This window comes from Vombatus ursinus, unplaced genomic scaffold, assembly GCF_900497805.2.
Source record: "Vombatus ursinus unplaced genomic scaffold, bare-nosed wombat genome assembly UNPS02009205.1, whole genome shotgun sequence".
NCBI classification, from domain to species: domain Eukaryota; kingdom Metazoa; phylum Chordata; class Mammalia; order Diprotodontia; family Vombatidae; genus Vombatus; species Vombatus ursinus.
The window spans coordinates 13,180,358-13,200,411 of NW_020948983.1; the positions used below are offsets into that span (position 1 = coordinate 13,180,358).

Genomic DNA, 20,054 nt, shown 5'->3' on the forward strand with positions numbered 1-20,054 from the left:
TTTCTTCAATCCTTTGTGCATTTTTTTGGGGGAGTAGATTAAGTTGGTTGGTAAATTCCCTGTATGTCCTTATTGATCCTTTCAGTCAACTTCCTCCATTCCTCATCATAGGAATTGCTTCTTATTGTGCCTTTAGAATTTCATCCTTGAAAGCTTCTGATCCTTCTTGGGCTAACTTCCTTATAGAATTTTAGGCTATGGGAACTTACCTAGCTTTTCTCTGTATCTCATGAAAGCTATTTTCCCCAAATCTAGCATATGAGTCAGATTATGCTGGGCTTTACTTGCCTTCTCTATCAGAAATTCTATAATGGGGTAATAACTCCCCTCACCTAGAGGTACCTAGGTGGTGTAGTGGACAGAAAGGTGTAGTGGACAGGAAGACCTGACTTCAGATCTGGCCTCCGGTACTTACTAGCTGTGTGAACCTGGGCAAGTCACTTAACCTCTGCCTCAGTTTCCTCAACTGTAAAATGAGATAATAATATCACTTACCTCACTGGGTTGCTGTGAAAGATCAAATGAAATAATATTTGTAAAATGCCTAGCACAGTGCCTGGCACATGGTAGGAGCTTAATAAATGGTTGTTTTCTTCTCTCCCCCATTCCAAAGGTTCATAATTTTCATTTGAGAAGCAGTTTTCTTCCTTGTTGTCCATAATTAGATCAAGAATAAATATTTACATTATTGGTTCCTCCACCTTTTGGAAAATGAAATTATAAGGTCATATTAACAAATGACTAGCTTATTCTTCTTTTGACAGAGAAAGACCTTTAGCAAATGTCTGGATAATTGAAGTCCATCACTGTTATAACATCTCCTTTCCTGTCAGGTTTGTGATGAAACCTCACTTTTTTTTCTACTCTCCAGTACAAAGGCTAAAGCAACTTTTTAAAAAAAAATTGTGCCTCTTTTGAAAACGGAGAGAGGTTATAAGATATAGAATCAGAGGAATACGATCTAGAAGGAACCTTATCATAGACTTAGAACCAAAAGGGAACTTAGAGTTCATTTAGTCCAACCCCCCACTCCTTTACTTTACAGAAAAGGAAACTGAGCTCCAAAGAGACTGTGACTTGTCCTAGATAACATAATTTTAAGTGTCAGAGATAGGATTACAAACCAGGTCCTGGCCTTCAAAATTCAGTGGTTCTTTTTTTTTTTCCTCCCCACTGCAAGATCACTTGGTCATGGGATCACAAGATCAGTCATTTAGTCAGTCAGTGAGCATTTTTTAAGCACTCTCATTGTGTCAAAAATGTGCTAAACACTGGGGACACAAAGATAAACAAAAACACAGTGCCTGCCCTCAAGGGACTAACATTCTAATGGGTATGATAACATGGAAAGAACTAGATATAGATGTAGACATATGCCAGAAAATTTACCTTGGAAATGGAAGGCAATCTCAGAGGGAAGGCAGTAGGGCATTCTTAGTGGATAGACACTGAGAAAGTCCTCTTGCAGACAATGGATTTTGACCAGTGTCTTAGAGGAATCCAGGGAAGCCAGGAAAGAGAGATGAGAAGGGATAACATTCTAGGCATGGGGGAGCAGTCAGTAAAAAGGTACAGAGCTGGGAGGTGGAGCGTCATGTGGGAAGAACAGCAAAAAGGACAGGTGTCACTGGATTGATGAATATATACATATATATGTATAAATATCATCATAACTAACATTTATATAGCCCTTTAAGATTTGCAAGTCACTTTTACATATATTATTATGTCACTTAAACATCACAAGAACCCTGTGAGGAAAGTAATATTATTGTTTCTATTTTATAGATGAGGAAACTGAGGCTGAGAGAGGTTAATTGACTTACCCATGGTCACACTATTAATTAAGGGTTTGAGATGGGATTTGAACTCAGCTCTTCATGAGTCCAAGTCCAGTATTCTATCCACTGCAAGAATCTAGCTGACTCAAGAAGGGAGTAAAGTATAAAAAGTCTGGAAAGGTAGGAAAGGGCCAGATTTTGAAGGGCTCCAAAAGCCAGAGGATTTTATAATCGATTGGGACCTCAGATGTCCTCTAATCCCAATCTCTCAATTTATAGATGACAAAGTAGAGGCTTACAGAGGGTAGTGACTTGCCCATGGTCACACAGGAAGTAATTGGCAGAGCTCAGACTACTCCAATCATTATTCCCCTCTCTAAAATGGCATGCTCAATTGTGTCAAGGAGATTCAATGTCTTCTGACAAAGAACTAGACAATAGCTGATGTGATTTATCAACTATGCAAAAATATGTGAGCTTTATATATATATGCATATATACATATGTGTATTTACACATGCATGCATGCATACATATGTTCCACTTCATCCAAGTCACTCCATCCTTTCTTCCCTGGGAATCTTCTTCCATGAACATTTTCTAAGACTTGTCTGTCTTGTGTCTCATTCAAGCTTTTCATATTATGAAGTTACTTTTCAACAAATTATGTCCCAAAATATCTTCATAACCACAATACTAATATCAATTATTTATATGTAACTACATATGCATATAAGCATATATAATCTCTAGGTTAAACTTAAGGTTTTTCCAAGTGATTTGCTAACTTTATCTCATTTGATCCCCTGGGAGGTTAAGTGCTACAGATATTTCTTATTCTTATTTTACAGATGCAAAAAATGATGCTGAAAAACAAAATGAAGTAATTTGCCCCAGGTCACTCACACAACTACTAGGTGTCTGAGATGGGGCTTAAACATAGGCCATTCTGCATCTCAGTCCAGTACTCTGTTTGCTATGCCTTGCTGCTTCTCAGAGTAGCACAATTGCTAGAAGAGTAGTGTTAAGAGAAGTTAAACAGTTTTTTTCCTTTCCTTTTTCTAGGATTTACAATCTTGAAAGAATCTGATTTGGGTTTAAGTCTTATGTTGCCATGTAAATGTTCCTGTTCTTTTTTTGACATTGCCTTTGTTTCATTTCACCCCTTGGTAAAAGAAGGAGAAAATAAACAATAAGCAGGCTGGCCTTGTTATTTTTCATCTCTTTCTTGTCTTCTGTGACAATCCACGTACTGACATGAAGGACAACATAACAGGCATGTCTTTATTCATTAGGCTCTTGCAAGTAGGCTAGCGACTGCCTTGAAAAATAGCATTAAACACAGCCCAAATAACACCAAGATGTGAACCAAGATGGAGAAGTGGGATGAGACAGGCTTGTTTCACGTCATCATATTGGAGGCAGAAAAAAAAAATGAACAGAGGAAAAGAAAGCTTCTGAACATAAGGAGTTCCTCATAATTAACACATGGTTTGGTGCTCAATGGCGTGTTTACTCTGTGTACATGTCCTACTTTAAAAATGCCTTAATATTTAGATAGTGTCTGTAATCCAGATAGATCTCAAAGTTCTCATTTAACTACTGTCCTCCCAGAGAACACACATCAGTGCATTAAAGGGGTCCCTTGGGCTCATCTGGTCCATTCTTCCACCTCCAAGCCAGGATTGTAGAAACTTAGATCTATTAGCATAAGCTTTGAGGGTGCAGGGAAAGGAGGTGTCAGTAAAAGCTTACTCCCTTATCTCACAATGAGTCCATGAGAGGATCTTTCTTTCTCTTTTTTCCTAAATATTTTTGAAATATTTTGAAATATTAGGTCAACTGATTCTTCCTAGAAAAAAAAACCTTTCTAGGAAGGCCTTTTTCTAGAAAAAGATGACAGTTTATGTATAGGTAGAATTGCCTACTCTTCTCTAAGGCATATGGTATAATGGAAATTAAATCAAAATCAAAATAAGGAGAGCCCAATTCTAGATCCCATTCTGATATTAACTCTCTATGAAACCCTGTGTTAGTTATTTCCTTTATTAGAGTCTCACGTCTTTCATTTGTGAAATGAGGCACTTGACTGTGTTCAACACTTGGCACAGTACCTAACACATAGTGGGTGCTCAATATATGTTTATTGACTGACCAGGTCTTCATGTACTTTCTAGTTCCAACAATTTTCAATAATACTTTACATTTTCCTAATGTTTTATAGAATTCAAAGCACTTTCACGTATATTCTCTTGTTTGAGAGCCTTCCAACACTGGAAGATAGGCAGAACAAGTAGTATGAGGGTACCTCAGTTGATGTAATGACAGAGGTCCAAGCACTTCAGTTAATTCAAATAATCAATCCCAGAAATAATCACAAAGTAGTAAGGTATTAGGTGTCAATTTGAAAGGATTATAAGGTGTATTTATACATGGAAGAGGGAAGGGTGATGTAGGAAATACTTAATACTAGAAGTCCATTTTCCCTTTTGTGGAAGCCTCCTGAAGCTCCCCTTAGGTGAGCTCTCTGCTGGTCTCCAAGAATCTATAGGTTTTTGAAGACTATAACTGGGACTTTTCTTCACCATTTGTAGAGACATTCACATTCCCTGAAGCTGCCACTTTCCTTGAGTGATGATCTCATCACTATGCCCTCAGTGTGTCTCCCTGCCTATGAGAACACATGTTGTAAAAGGATAACTCAAAATTTCTGGTACTGGAAAGTCCTTTTCCCTTCATGGAGTCCCCATGCAGCTCCCCTTGTGTGATTATCTCTCTACGTGATTTTGTCTTTATTGGGTTTCTGTGCTTTGGGCTGGAAGCATTGTTTCCTGTGAATGTAGTCTCTCTGATCCCAACTGGATGCACTGTCTGCTACCAGTCTGGTATCTTACCAGTCCTGTCTCCCCGGTGACATGGAAGAGGAGGAAAGGGGAGTGGGGGAGAGAAAGAGAGAGACAGAGAAATAGACACATAGAGAGAAAAAAGACACAGAGAGCCAGACAGACAGACACACAGTGACAGAGAGACATAGACAGAGAGAGACAGACAGAGACAGAGAGACAAGACAGAGAGGAGAGGACAGAGAGAGGGATTGCTAGAGGGAAACGGAGAGGGAGAAGGAGAGACCTTATTGGCCCTCAACATACCCCACATATCCTCAGCCATGTACTGGCTGTAACTCTGAAACCAGATTTCCCCATCTCTTGAATTGGAATGCTTTATCTCTGGAATGACCTACCACCAATCCGGGTACTGTTTTTTCACATTGCCCCTGAGGTGTATCTGAATCTATCAAGCAGTGTTAGGATGTTTCCTAGTTGCATCAGCTACCTTTCATCCAATGGACAAAGCTCCATAATCCTTTCAAATTGATTTAGGACTTATTCACACATTATGAGGTTGTTGAACATTCTTTAACACCTACTATTTTGTGATTACTTTCTGGGATTGATTGATTCAAATTAGGTGTCTGTGCTTTCTGTAATTACATTAATTGAGGTAGTGAGTATGGAACTCTTATTTACATATTATCGTCTTTATGTTACAGATAAGAACCTGAGACCAAGAAAGATGGAGTGACTTGTTTAAACTCCCACAGCTAGTCAGTGATAGAACCAATCCTCGACCCCAGATTTTCCAGGTTTCCTTCTATTATATTATTTTGTCTCTGAGATTCTAAGCGTTCTTAGAGTGGAAGCATGGTAATCAATCACCAGTGTTTAATAACCATGTGCCCGGCACAGTGCTAGGCTTTGGGATATAGACAGATCACTAAAACAGCCCTTAACCTCAGGGAAGTTCTATTCTACCTGGAATAGCCACAGGACCACAGGAGACATCAGAGCAGAGACTGAAGCTATTATAAGTGGAAGTTAACTTTTCATTCTAGGATATTGCTACACCAGTAGGTGGTAGGCCAATACTCAAAGCTCAGATACTCATAGCCCAATACTGTAGAAAGAAGCACTAACGTCAGTGGACTTGTATTCAGATCCCTCCAGTGATATCTGCTATCTGTGTGACCTTCAGGTAAGTCACATTGTTCTCTGTGCCTTAGTTTCTTCACGTGTAAAAGGTAGAAGCAGGACTAGATGGCTTTTGACACCCCTTCTTACTCTTTATCTATAAATCTATGATCCTGTGGAGGATTAAACATTAGATATTAGATGAGATAGTATTCTGATCTTGGCCTGAGGTAAGAGATGAAACATTTGCTTTTGTGACTGTTGATGGAGAATAGGGCACAGAATGAAGAAGGATAGAACAGAACACAACTTTAGAAAGCAGTTAACTAATTGAGGCATTTCTTGTACATTTGAAGAATTGGTTCAGTTGTTTACATATCTTTTATTGCTATGTGAGCACACTCTGATGTTGTTGTTCTTGCCTTAAAAATTCTTAGGGGGGTGATTAACTTTTTAAATTCTTTTTCATACAGTATCTAATGTGTTCTTCAGTAATAAGCACTGTAGCTTCTAAAGAAGAAGGGCCTTTGTGGGATGATCAGGGTTCTTGCCTTGGTTTCTGGGTCTTACTAAACCAACCCGGTCTCTATCATGAATTCTGGATTATTTGGTAATTTCCCACATTAGAGGCACTGGCGATTAAGGGCAAAAACTCTATCCTCAGTACTTAGCCCAGTACTTGGCATATAGTAAGCTCTAAATAAAATTCAATTCACTCTTTTATTCATTGTAAATTAACTGGGTTGTTCAGGAAATGGGGGGCTGGTGATTAATTGAATTTTCTGAATAGAATAGTAGAATCCTAGATTTGGAAAGGACACTAAGATTGCTTTAGTTTAACATCCCCCACAATACAAGAATTCCCTTCCCTTCATCCATGAGTGGTACTCATTCAGCCTTTGCTTTAATATCTCCCATCAGAGAAAACAACAACACTGTTAGCATTTATATAGCACTTTAAAGTTTGTATTTTTTTCCTTTATATGTGTGATCTCATTTGATCCTCACAGCAATCCTGTGTGTGAGGTACAATTATTGTCCTCATTGTATAGATGAGGAAACTGAGGCAAACAGAGGTTGTGATTTGCCTATGATCCCACAGCTAGTAAATGTCTCAGACAAGATTCAAACTGGTCTTTCTGACTCCTAGGACACCACTCTAATTATTGCACCAGATTTCTGACTGTCTTACCAGCCTATCAGGCAGTCTATTCCATTATTGGACTGTTCTATTCTAATTATATTTTTATAATTTCCTTAGAAATCTATAACCATATAACATATTCCTTCATTTTATTACACCCCTCTGAAGCCAGGCAGAATTGGCTGAAAAGTTCTCAGAACTTTCCAGCTAATGCCTCATTTTCCATCAATTGTTCTGCTTGGTTTTGATTACATAAAGATCATGCCTACCCCCACCCCCACTGGATTCCCTCCAGCAGTACCCCTACTCCTCTGCTTTTCAGTTTCCTTTTGTGTGTTGTTTTCCCTCATTAGATTGTAAACACCTTGAGGGCAGTGACCATCTTTCTTCTTTTCCAGCACTTGGCATAGGGCCTGGCACATAGGTTCTTATTAAATGTTTATTGACTATTGACTAAAAGTTAACCAGAAACAACTTTTCTGTTTTAGTCTTTCTTGGTGAAACTCTTTGTAAGACATCTCAGTTCTCTTTCCTGGCTTCATAGATCCTGATTGGTGAGTGAAACTGAATCTTTTTGTGCGCACAGGGTTATCATTGTTATCATAGAGCCTCTTTGCCCATGGACCATGTAGTAGGGATAGAATGTATAGTAGACTGGATTGAAAGTGGATTAAGCCCAAGATGTAATATGAAATTTGGATTTTTGACTAGTCTCTAATTATGACTCAATAGATCCATACCCTTAAATGAATGAGTTTGTCCTCCCCTTTACTACCAATGTAGTATCCTTTGAAGTCCTTCACAATGAACTCTTTCTGTGATTCAATGTTTGTTTCATCCTTAACTGTTTAAAAAAAAAATTCCACCAGTTAGTGTATCCAGACAATTGGTCTGGACTTGCATGAACTACTTCAGCAGCAATCAGGAAGTACAAAAACTGGTCTAACAATAAAATGGGAGACAGTGGAAAGAGCTGTATTCAGATTTGCAGTTCTCAGTCCTCTTGTATCCTTAATATAAGTGTCATATTCATAATATAACCTAGGATTATTGGCCAAATTGGGCAAAAAAAAATTATGAATCTGAGAATCAGTGAAGACTATGAAGTGAAGGGGAAGAGAAAGTACATTTATTCAACACCTACTAAATGTGCTAGGCACCATGCTCAGCACTTTACAAATATTATCTCATTTGACCCTCACAAAAACCCTTCGAGGTAGGTACCATTATTCTTCCCTTTTTACAATTAAGTGAACTGTGTCAGGCAGAGTTTAAGTGATTTGACAAGGGTTATACAGCTAGTATCTAAGGCTGCATTTGGAGTTATATCTTCCTGATCCCAACTCCAGCATTCTAACCACTGTAACACTCAGCTGCCTCTATGACATGTGTTGCAATTACAGAAACACCTGTTCAAGGTAGCCCCTGTGTTGCTAATCTTCCCTGAGAAAGAAGAAAAAAAATAGCACAGAGAAAAATCTTTCTGACCAAATTCACTGGGTTCTGGAGCCTAGGAGTTTAGAGTAACTTTTATAATATGGCCAAGCGTTGTCAAGTCAACCTTATCTCCAGGACTCCCTAATGCTTTCTGATCAGTCAGGAAGGTCTCACTGTCCCCAGAGCAATCAATTCTCATTCCCACCACCTTACCCTTCTTCATGTGGTTTCTTTCAATTATAATGCCCTCTTTCTTCCCCTCTGACAGGTTAAATATGGCTCATTCTTCTTCTCTTTTTTTTTAATAATTTTTTTATTTTTTTATTTTTAACATGTGTTTTCAAATCTTTGGGTTACAAATTTTCTCCCTTCCTCCCTCCCCACCCACCCTCATTGAAAAGGCAAGCATCTTGATACATGTTATAGATGTACAGTCATGCAAAACACTTCCATAGTCCTGTTGTGAAAAATTAAGTATATTTCCTTCATCCTGTCCTACCCCCCATTTATTCTACTCTCTCTTTTGACCCTGTCCCTCCTCAGAATTGTTTGCTTCTGATTATCCCCTCCCCCTAATCTGCCCTCCCCTTTATCAACTCCCTGCTCTCTTATCCCCTTCTTCCCTTATTTTCCAGTAGGGTAAGATAGATTTCCATACCCCATTGTGTATGTTATTCCCTCCTTAAGCCAAATCCTATGAGAATGAGATTCACTCATTCCCTCTAACCTTCCCCCATTTCCCCTCCAATATAAAAGCCTTTTCTTGTCTGTTTCATTTGAGATAATTTACCTCATTCTACTTTTCCTTTTCTCCTTCTCCCAGTATAATCCTCTCTCATTCCTTAATTTTATTTTCCAGATATCACCCCTTCATCTTCAACTCATCCTGTGCCCTCTATCTATCTATATATACATATAATTTTTTCCCTCCCACTACCCTAATACTGACAAAGGACTCATGAGTTACAAATATCTTTCCCTGCAGGAATGTAAACAGTTCAACCTTAATAAGTCTCTTATGATTTCTCTTTCCTGTTTACCTCTTCCATGTTTCACTTGAGTCTTGTATTTGAAAGTCAAATTTTCTATTCAGCTCTGGTCTTTGCCACAGGAATGCTTGAAAGTCCCCTATTTCATTGAATGATCATTTTTTTATCCTGAAGGATTATACTCAGTTTTGCTGAGTAGGTGATTCTAGGTTGTAGTCCTAACTCCTTTGCCCTCTGCAATATCATATTCCATGCCCTCCGGACCCTTAATTTAGAAGCTGCTAAATCTTGTGTTATCCTGATTGTGTTTCCACAGTACTTGAATTGTTTCCTTCTGACTGCTTGCAATATTTTCTCCTTGACCTGGGAATTCTGGAATTTGGCTACAACATTCCTAGGAGTTTTCCTTTGGGGATCTCTTTCAGGAGGTGATTGGTGGATTCTTTCAATTATTATTTTGCCCTCTGGTTCTGAAATATCAGGGTAGTTTTCCTTGATAATTTCTTGAAAGATGACGTCAAGACTCTTTTTTTGATCATGACTTTCAGATAGTCCAATAATTTTTAAGTTCTCTCTCCTGTATCTATTTTCCAAGTCAGTTGTTTTTCCAATGAGATATTTCCCATTCTCTTCTATTTTTTTCATTCCCTTGTATGAGTGTTACAGTGCCGTGATTTCTCAAATTGTCCCTAGTTTCCAATTTCTCCATTCTCATTTTTAAGGAAGTATTTTCTTCAGTAAGCTTTTGGACTTCCTTTTCCATTTGACCAATTTTGCTTTTTGAGCTCTTCCATGGCCTGGGACCAATTCCTATTTTTCTTGGAGGCTTTGGATGTAGGAGCTTTGGCTTTGTTGTCTTTGTTGTCTTCTTTGTTGTCTTTGTTGTCTTCTTCTGGTTGTATGTCTTGCTCTTCTTTGTCACCAAAGTAAGATAATATAGTCTGACTCTTTTTGTACTGCTTGCTCATGATCTCAGCCAATGTCTTGAGTTATAGACTCTTTGTTAAGGTAGGAGTCTGTTTCCAATGTGGAGAATGTACTGTCCCAAGCTTCAGGGGTTTTATGTAGCTGTTTTCAGAGATACTTCTAAGGTCCTGTAAATTTTCATTTCTTCCAAGGTGCTGTGATCAAGGGCGAGGTGTTTACTCCTTTCCTGGCCTGTACTCTGGTCTATTAGCACTCTTTTCTGTCTTGGAACTGTGAGGAGAGTTTCCTCTCCACAGCCACTACAAGCTCCACCATGCCAGGGCTCCTCCTTGTCCCAGGACTGCCTCCCAGAACTGTGACCCAGACCCAAGCATGGGCAAAGCAAGAGAATCCTGCACCAGCAGAGAGATTCCTGCAATCCCCCTCTAATAGGCCACTCAATTCCCCCTCAGTCTGTGGGCTGGAAGCTCAGGAAGCAGCCGCTGCCCCAAGGAATGGGGCTGGGATCCTGTGCAGCTCCTCTCTCACCACTGCAGTCACAGACTTTTCCCATTGACCTTCTAAGTTATCTTTGGTGTTCCTGGGTTGAGAAGTCTGGAAACCACCACAGTTGTCCGAGATTCATTCCTCTGAGGCCTGCTCCAGGGTCTCTGAGACCTGCATGCCCACGCTGAATTGCGCTCCTCTCCCTGCCCGCACGATATAACTTTCTGATCAACCATCCAGGCTGTCTTTGGCTGGAAATTTGTTTCACTCTGTCTTTTTGTGGGTTCTGCTGCTTTAGAATTTATTTAGAGCCATTTTTATAGGTATTTGGAGGGGTTTAGGGGAGAGTTCAAGCAAGTCACTGCTTTTATATATGGCTCATTCTTCAAGGTATTACTCAGGTCCTATTTCTTTTAGGAAGCCTTCCCCAAACACACCAGCTCACATTAATTCTATATCTTCTTTAAAATCCTGCTATAGTTATTATTTGTATTACTTTGGTTACAGAGTGCTTTGTACTATGTTCTAGTTTTTTGGCATATATGACTTATGCTCCTGAATAGATTGTAAGTGCCCTGAGGACAAGGGTCACACCATATTTCTTTTACTCAGCACATACTGGTCATATAAATAAGAATTAATTTCATTGCCTTAAGGATCTATGATTTTATTGGTGTGAATATTCCCTTTGCTTATTTGAATCATCTTGTGTCATCTAATTAGATTTGCTTCTCAAGTTTCAGTGGGCAAAAAATATTTATCAGTTGGTGGCCTTTTCATGATGTATCTTTTAGTACTTGGCTATGCTAGTCCTCAGATGCTATACTGCCTTGATAACAGAATCCAAAAAGGCTCTGTATTGATTTTGCTTTTCTTCTTCATTAACACCCCAATAATGCTATGGGGCTGTTCTATTGCTGGCTCAATCCAGGCTAAATGTTTTGGCCCTTGATCTCTTTAACATGTTCTAATTCTGCTGAGTAGTTAATGGGATTGTTAAATAACCAAAACTAAAGACAGGAATTTCAGAAACACAACTAAAGAGCAAGGCAGTAAGGAATTCACAGAAACAAGAAAAAAAGAGACTTTTCAAAAATCGATTGGAAGCAGAATGAAAGGTTAGTGATTTTCCTCTCTCTCTTGCTCTCATTCTGAAAACAGAAAGATTAAATAGACTGATTTGAACAGATATGCTTTGAAATACTATAAAGGTTGCCTCTCTTCGTGCTGTATTGATAAACTGCCTGAGAGTATCACTGGCATTTGAGTTTTACAAGCCCAGGAAGGAAAGGAAGGGAATGGACTCCTACCGCCTTCTCCAACCCCACCTCCTTGGCTCTGGGAATTGCTTAAACAATTTCTCAGGGTGCATGTGTGTGGTTTCATGCAGTTGCATGCTGGGTTAAAGGGTTTCATCACTAGCACTCCTCCTAATTCCCACTTCAGAGGAAGGATAGTAGTGGTGAGTGAAAGGCTGAACTTCATTATTGATTACTGCTATATTGTATCAGGAGTGCAACTATCCAGAAATGCTTTATGTTCACACCCCCATTTTCTTAGTGGGGGATTTATAGACCTACTTGGCAAAATGTACTGAGGTAGAGAGGCAACATAATTCTGTGTCTTCAAACAAACAGCCACCCTGCTGCCTCTGATAAGTGTTCCTGGGATGGTGGTGATTGAAATTTAGCACTTAGAGTGCCTTAATTGGCAAACCTGTCTGTTAAGCATATGTCCCCATGTCAGTCCTACCATCTGATGTCCCAATCGGATGCCCAGCACCTAATACATGTTTGCATTTTGCTAAAGGAGTAACTTTAAAAGAAACAAACAAAAAAAGTCAGCAGTCTAGTCTGGCCACTGGAATATTCATGGATGATAGGGAATCCCTGAGCTCTGACTGTCTTTTAATGTTTCTACATTTTTTTAAAGTGTCTTTAATTCAGGGAATCTCTATAGATTGAGAAGTTTGGTGTACTGCTATGAAAGAAGTATTGAAGATTGCCCTGCTCATTCAGATTCCTTCAGTAAATTGAGTTGTGGAGAGTCAGCTGGTTGGTGGAGGCAGCTAGGTGGCTTATAAATAAAGTGCTGGGCCTGGAATGAGGAAAACCTGAGTTTAATTAAGTCTCAGACCCTTACTAACTGTGGTGACTAGGGCCGAGTCACTTAACCTTAATCCACTTAGAGTTCTAAGACCAAGACTGTCATAGCCTAGGGCTGACCAGGTTAGTTCAGGGCTGAAAAGGCTGGTCACTTGCCTTATGTTTGGAATTGGAATGAAATGAGATACTCATAGTCCTCATAGTCTATTGAAGAGTTTACAAAAGGTTTTTTTTAATATCCATGGCCAGGGAAAGACATTCAGAACAGGGAAGGGATGTTCACTTAGGATGTGGTTCATTCAGCTGGCCTGTACTGCTATTGGTCTTCAGTACTCTGACCTAGGAAAGAGCTACTCAAGTCCTGGATGGTTTTTGTTTGTTTGTTTTTGTTTTTGTTATTAACTCAGGCAACCAGGAACCTATGTGAAGGGGCTAGAATCACATTCCCCTTTGAAAGGGTAGGTAGGTTCAATACATTTCAGGGGAAAATTATCTTAACCTGCCAGGGAAGGGTTTTTGGATATTGCCCCCACCACAAATGCAGAACAAATATCTGATGATGTAAGGACCACAGAACACATCTGAAGGCAATGAGTAAGCCCACTGTGTTTTCATTGTCCACTTTGGGCACAATGAACAGCATAGAGGAGTCACTTTGGTGCTGATCTTTGAATTATCCTGGCTTTTGGAGGCTCATTTCCCTTAAATGCTCAGTGTAATTGGAATATCTACTGGCCCTGAGTAGTGAGTACAGTCACAGAAAGCAGTAGGCCTACTGCAAGCTAAAAATGTATTTTGTGTGGTTGAAAGGACTGGGGTTTGGGAAGAAAGAAAAGTTATGGGATCATAGATATAGAGCTGTAGAGGAATTTAGAGGCCGTCGAGTACAACTAACACATTTTACAGATGACAAAAATGAGACTCACTGATATTTGGGTGACTTTCCCAAGGTTGAATAGTCAGTAAGCATCAAAAGTGGGATTAGAATCCAATTCTCTGACTTCTGAGTTGGTATTGTTTCCACTAGAACAAGCTGGTGTGGATTCTACTCTGAAAATAATAACAACAACAACAACAACAACAATAATAATAACATGCCCTGGGAATGAGGTACCAGCTTGTATGTGATAGCAATTTCTATTTCATGGATAACAGGCAAAAACTGGTATCTTCTAATGAGATTATAAACGTCTTGAGGGCAAGAGCTAAGGCTTATGTTTCTTTATATCCCTACAGCAAACTGCTGAGCCCCCAATAGTTGTTTATAAAACAAATAAAAGGAGAGATGAATGGCTAAAGTTACATTGTTGCAGGCACAGTGAGACTAAAAACGGAAATGAAGTGAACTTAATTTAGTTTGCTGGTGAGTTCCAAGCATGCTTTCCCAGGAAATAGGGGCACTTTCTTCATTCTTGTTTGAAGTAGGTGATGAGGTGGGTGAATCTAAGCCCAGGAAAAAGATTCACAGCTGTCTGTTCAGCAAAGCAATGGCCACCATTTTTTTTCTTACCTTTAAGGAGATTACTCAAGGGAGGACCAGGCAAGCTAGAGGCTGAGTCCTCAGGGTTAACATTTATCATCAAAGAAATTTCTTGGTATTAGGTAGCCATGTAGTGTAGTGGGGTGAAAGGCCTGAGTAGTTCAGCTCATGGCCCAGCCAAGACTTTCCACATCAGTTTAGGCAGAAAGCCTTAACAATTCATTCAATTATGTTAAGCGCCCATTAAAGGAATCCTAAGCCTTCCCATGGGCCATTTCAGTTCTATGAGATTGTAATTGTTTGAGACTAAGCATGATTTCTTCTTTTGCCTTCAGGTGATTCTAATTTTGACGAAGCTCTACGACTATAACCTAGGGAGCATCACTGAGAGCTCACTTTGGAGGTAAGTAGATAAATTGCCCTAATAATTACTGAGTTACTTAAACATGAACATTCTGGCTATGTCTCTTATTGAATTTAATTGGATTCTCCCCCACTCCTCTGTTACATTGGAGAAGTTTCACCCTGAATTCCCTTCCTTTCTTTAAGATGGATCAAGCTGTCGTATATCTTGCGTAGGGGAGGTGCTGCAGCCTGTACGTATTTGAGGACTGGATCATTGCCATGTTGTTATTTTCTTGATTTTAGTCTGACTCATACTTCAAAATCATTTATTTCTAAAGTGTTTCCATTTTATTTCCCATGATTCCCTGCTTCTTGGAGGTCCTAACATTGGTGAAACAAGCACCATTAAGCCACCTTTACAGAGAGGTTCACCCATATTTCTGGGCCTGCTAAACAAAACAAAACAATTTTTTAAAAAGTCATTTCTTTAACTCAGAGAGAAGTAGCATGATTTGGTGTCTAGAAATCCTTCCTCGTAACAAGGAAGACAAGTTCAGATTCCACTTATAACACACACTGAACGTATAACCTTGAGCAAGTCACTTAACTTGTCAATGCTTTTGGCAACTCTCTAAGACTATAAGATGCAGAGAACATGCTAATCTGCATTGGTTAGAGGGCTTCCTCCCCCCGGAGTTCTCTCTACCAGTGAAATCAAGGTCCAGTTTCTGTTCTTATCCCATCCTCAACTCATAGTTTGCATTGGGCTCAACCATATTGCCAATGCCATTCCTTGCTCCTCTTCCCTGCTCTGATTTCATAATCTCAATGAACACATTCAGAGTTGCTTTCCACAGTATACACAATACCCAATTAGCATATTAGTTGAAATGAATTACATACACACGCAAACTTAGATAAAAACAAAATAGATTGTTAAATTTTGTTATAGAGGTCGATAACATTTCTTCTCAACTGACTACCCAATTTCCTTCATAACCAAAGAATCTGAGAATTGGAAAGATGAAAAAAAATAATTGCAAAGGACTCTAGAGGTTCTGCCTGTAACTAAAGCATGATTTCCTTTAATGGAAAGCTAACAAATAATCATCCAACCTTTGCCTGAAGACCTCCGGTGGAAGCAAGCAAACCACATTATAATTTGACTTTATGTCTGGCTAGATTCCTCCTAGGCAAAGTAGCTTTAGTGGAGTAAAATGAGCAGTGTATCTTGATCAGAGAACTGGGGTTTGATTTCTGGCTCTTCTCCTTACTACTTGTATGACCTTTAGTGTGTCACCATATCCCTCTAGGGTTACTCCTTCACTTATCAAATGAAAAGATTGTGTTAGATTCTACCGGGTTCTAAATCCTATGATCTATTATGTAATGTGGGAGTTACTGGGCAGAGCAAACATAGGACTTGAAGTTCTTATTCTCATCTATTCTTGCTAGAAGGTATTGGGAATGTTGAATTCATAGGGCCAGTTTTTCAAGACATCAAGGAAGCTGGAAAACTTGCATCTCTGCTATGAGGAAGTTGTGCATATTAATTAGTGTTTTGTGGCATCTCATTGGGGTTTTTAAAAGCTCTGACAGAAGCAATCCAGAAATCTTCTTAGCCCCCCTTTTTTAATGGGTCTGACATTCTTTTTGTGAGAAGGGTGAATAATGGGAGAGCAGCACCATTATTTAAATACATTAAATCATAGTGTTTTTTCATAACTTGAGCTCTGCTTCCTTGATGGATACCAAACATCAAACAAACTCCTATAAAAATGAAAAGAGAAGCCAACCTTTTTTCATCAATGTTCTTGGCCACATAAAGAGAAGCCAGCATGTTGGAAAATGAAAAGATAAGCTGTTCTGTTTCAATGTGTCAGTCTCTTACGACAGTCATTCTCTTTCCTCCGAAAGAATAATAAAAGGAGTTAGGACTTTCTGTCAGTCTGAAACCTCAAATTAAGCCTGTTCTTCTCTCAGCACATACCATGGCAGTTTTCCCCACCTAGGGAAGAATGCTCATTTAAGGTATGCATAAAGCAACAAAAGAAAAAAAATATCCTTAATGCCAACCCCAAAGTTGCCTATTCTCTGCACCAGGACCCAAAGATAGTATTACAAGTGTGGGCTGTACTATAAGTGAGGTTCCTTTGAAGAGTGGTCCCCTAACTTTCGGGTCTGTAGATCCTGAGAGGCTCTGTGGACCCACCTGCTTTCAAACAACTCCTGCCCATCATTATGCATGATGGGAGTGGGGGAAAGGCATCATAGAATTATAAATTTTGAGTGGGATCTTTGAGGTCATTTAATGCAAACCTTCACTTTACATATGGGGAAAGTGAATCACAAGGGGATTGCCTAATGTCACATACAAAATAAATGGTGGAAGTTGAATTTGAACCCAGACATTCTGACTCCAAATCTGGTACTCTTTCCTCTGGACCACATTGACTCCTCAAGTCTTGTGGAAGAGTTGCTCAGAAATGAACCATTACTTTGGCTATGTCATAAAATACTTTGGCCAGAGAAGGAGTAAGAAATATAAGAATAAAGAGTGTTATGAAAATCCAGGGAGGAAAGAGTATCTAGGAGGAAGGAGGGGTCAGTAATGTCAGATGTTGACGAAAGGTCAAATAGGACAGAAAAAACAAAACAAAACAAAAAAAACCCACTGGATTTAGAAATTAGGTTGTTGGTGACATTGGAGAGAGATGGCTATGTTGAGTCATGAGGTTGGAAGGCAGATTGCAAAGGGATTAAATGAACAGAGATATGAGAAAGTGAGGATAGTAAGTGTAGACAACATTTTCTAGGAGGCTATGAAAGGGAGAAGAGATATCGGATAGCTTGAGAGGAGAGTAGGATCAAGTTAAAGGTGTTTTAATTTTTTTTCTTTAGAAATGGATAGATATGGGTTTGTAAACAATAGAGAAGAATCAAATGTATTAGGTAACTGAAAATTAAGGGAAGAGAAGCTATTCAAAGAGTCAAATTCTTGGAAGAGGTAGGAAAGAATAGCATGAAGAGACAAGCAGAAGGGTTGGCATTTGCAAGAAGGACCATCTCTCTCCAGTTCTATCACCTGACACTTCTAGCCCCATTGCTCCAGCCCTTCAACAGGCAAGGCCTCATTGCCAACTGCCTTGGATTTTCAAAAACTTTTCTAAGAGGTCTTCCTGACCTTATTCTTCGCTTCCTCTAAAATCATCTTCACATTACTGTTAGATTTAACTTTTTGTACATAGATAAGAGTCATGGCACTCCAACGCTCTACAGGTTCTCTACTGCCTACCAAATAGTATTCAAAGTTCTATCTGGCATTCAAGGCCCTTCACAATTGGACACAAGTCTACCTTTCTGACCTTGTCTCTTGTAATTTTCCTTCATGTATTCTATACTTCCAAATATAGTGAATTACCGCTCCTATAGATTTATTTCACTTTTCTCTTTCTTTGCTCATGTTGTTCTCTATCATTACAAATGCTACTGTTGGAAAGAATTTGGGCTTCAATTTGCCTAGTGGGAATTGAAACATTTGTCCAGCAGGTTGTTTGTGGTTGTCTGAAACTAAACAAAACAGACATGACTTTTCTTGTTGGATGGGGAATGTTTAACAAACACGTATTTTTTTTCTTTAAATGTAAACCAAGTTTATTTTGCTTTTAAGTAATGTTCTTAAAGTACTGCAGCATGGTAAACGATGTAAATAGTATAAGTCATCGCAAAAGCCAAAGGATTTTTATTTCAATGAGTTATTAAAAAGATGCAGCCTATTCTAACAGGATAAATATTTTTAACTATTTCGCCTCTCATTGAGGAAAACAAAAAGCTGTTGTTGACAAAGTGACAACACATACATGCAAGCAAAAGAACTAACATGTACTTTTAATGGAATTTCTAGCTCAGTCTAAACAACTCAATATATCAGACATGACTGACTTACGTTAATAACAATGTTTTATCAATTAGTCTAAAGATAATTAAACAGATAAGCTTCTCTACAAAGAGAATTGGAGTAGATTATAAGTCATTATTTCTCCTAAGGCATTGTTTGATTTTCTTGACATGAGATCATATGGGCTTGCTGTTCTATGCACTGAAGCCAAGAATGAAAACAAAAGGAGAAACCAAGAGAGTTCAATAATAATTCACATTTACATATCATTATAAAGTTTCCCTCCCCAGGGTATCTTTATTTTATTTCTTTATTTTCACTTCCAAATTCTCTCTCTCTCCATCTATCCGTTCCACCACCTATTGAGAAGGCAAGAAATATGACCTCCATTGTACACATGAGGTCATGCAAAACATATTTCCACATTAGTCATGTTGGGGGAAAAAAAGCAAGAAAAATGAAGTGGAAAAAAAAAGCTTCAATCTGCACTCAAAGTTCATCAGTTTCCCTCTAGAAGTGGATAACATTTTTCATCATGAATTCTTTACAATTGTCTTGGATCACTGTATTGATTAGAATAGCTAAGTTTTCACAGTCTATCATCATTACATTATCACTGTTACTGTGTCCAGTGTTCCCCTAGTTCTGTTCACTTCACTTTGCATTGGTCCATATATGTCTTTCCAGGTTTTTCTGAAACCATTCCATCCTTGTTATTTTTTATAGCACAATAGTATTCCATCACAATCATATATCATAATTTGTTTAGCCATTCCCCAACTGGTGGGCATCCCTTCAGATTCCAATTCTTTGACACCACAAAAGAGCTGCTATAAATATTATTACACATATGAGTCATTTTCCTTTTTCTTAGGTATCTTTGGGATATAGAACTAGTAGTGGTATTGCTAGATCAAAGAACATTCACAGTTTTATAGCCCTTTAGGCATAGTTCCAAATTGTTCTCTAGAATAGTTGGACCAGTTTATAAGTCCACCAATAGTGTATTAGTGTGCCAATTTTTCCATATCCCCTCCAGTATTTATCATTTTCCTTTTCTATCATTTTAGCCAATCTGATGGGTATGAGGTCATACCTCTGAGTTGTTTTAATTTGAATTTCTCTTATTAGTGATTTAGAACATTATTTTTCATATTATTATTGATAGCTTGGATTTCTTCTTCTGAAAACAGCCTGCTCATATCCTTTAATCATTTATCAATTGGAGAATAGCTCTTATCTTAATAAATTTTGCTCAATTCTCTATATATTTGAGAAATAAAAACCTTTATCAGAGGAACTTGCTGTAACACTATGAAATTTTACAAAATGTACTCTATATTATCTCATTTCATCCTTATATCAATCTTCAATCTTAGGAAACTATTGCCAAATATATATGTAAGTGTATATGTCTATATATGTATTTGTAAATGTATATATACATACATGTATACACATACACACATATAGCTAAACATATACACGTGTATA

The 20,054-nt window shown here is 38.5% G+C and overlaps 1 protein-coding gene across 1 annotated transcript in view; it reads left to right on the forward strand.

Annotated features, from left to right (window-relative positions):
* Positions 1–20,054, forward strand: part of SORCS1 (sortilin related VPS10 domain containing receptor 1) — a 700,512-nt gene that overhangs the window by 235,911 nt on the left and 444,547 nt on the right. Inside the window, exon 3 of the mRNA XM_027852142.1 lies at positions 14,653–14,720. Coding sequence (XP_027707943.1) covers positions 14,653–14,720 — 68 coding nt within the window. The remainder of the gene's footprint in view (positions 1–14,652; positions 14,721–20,054) is intronic.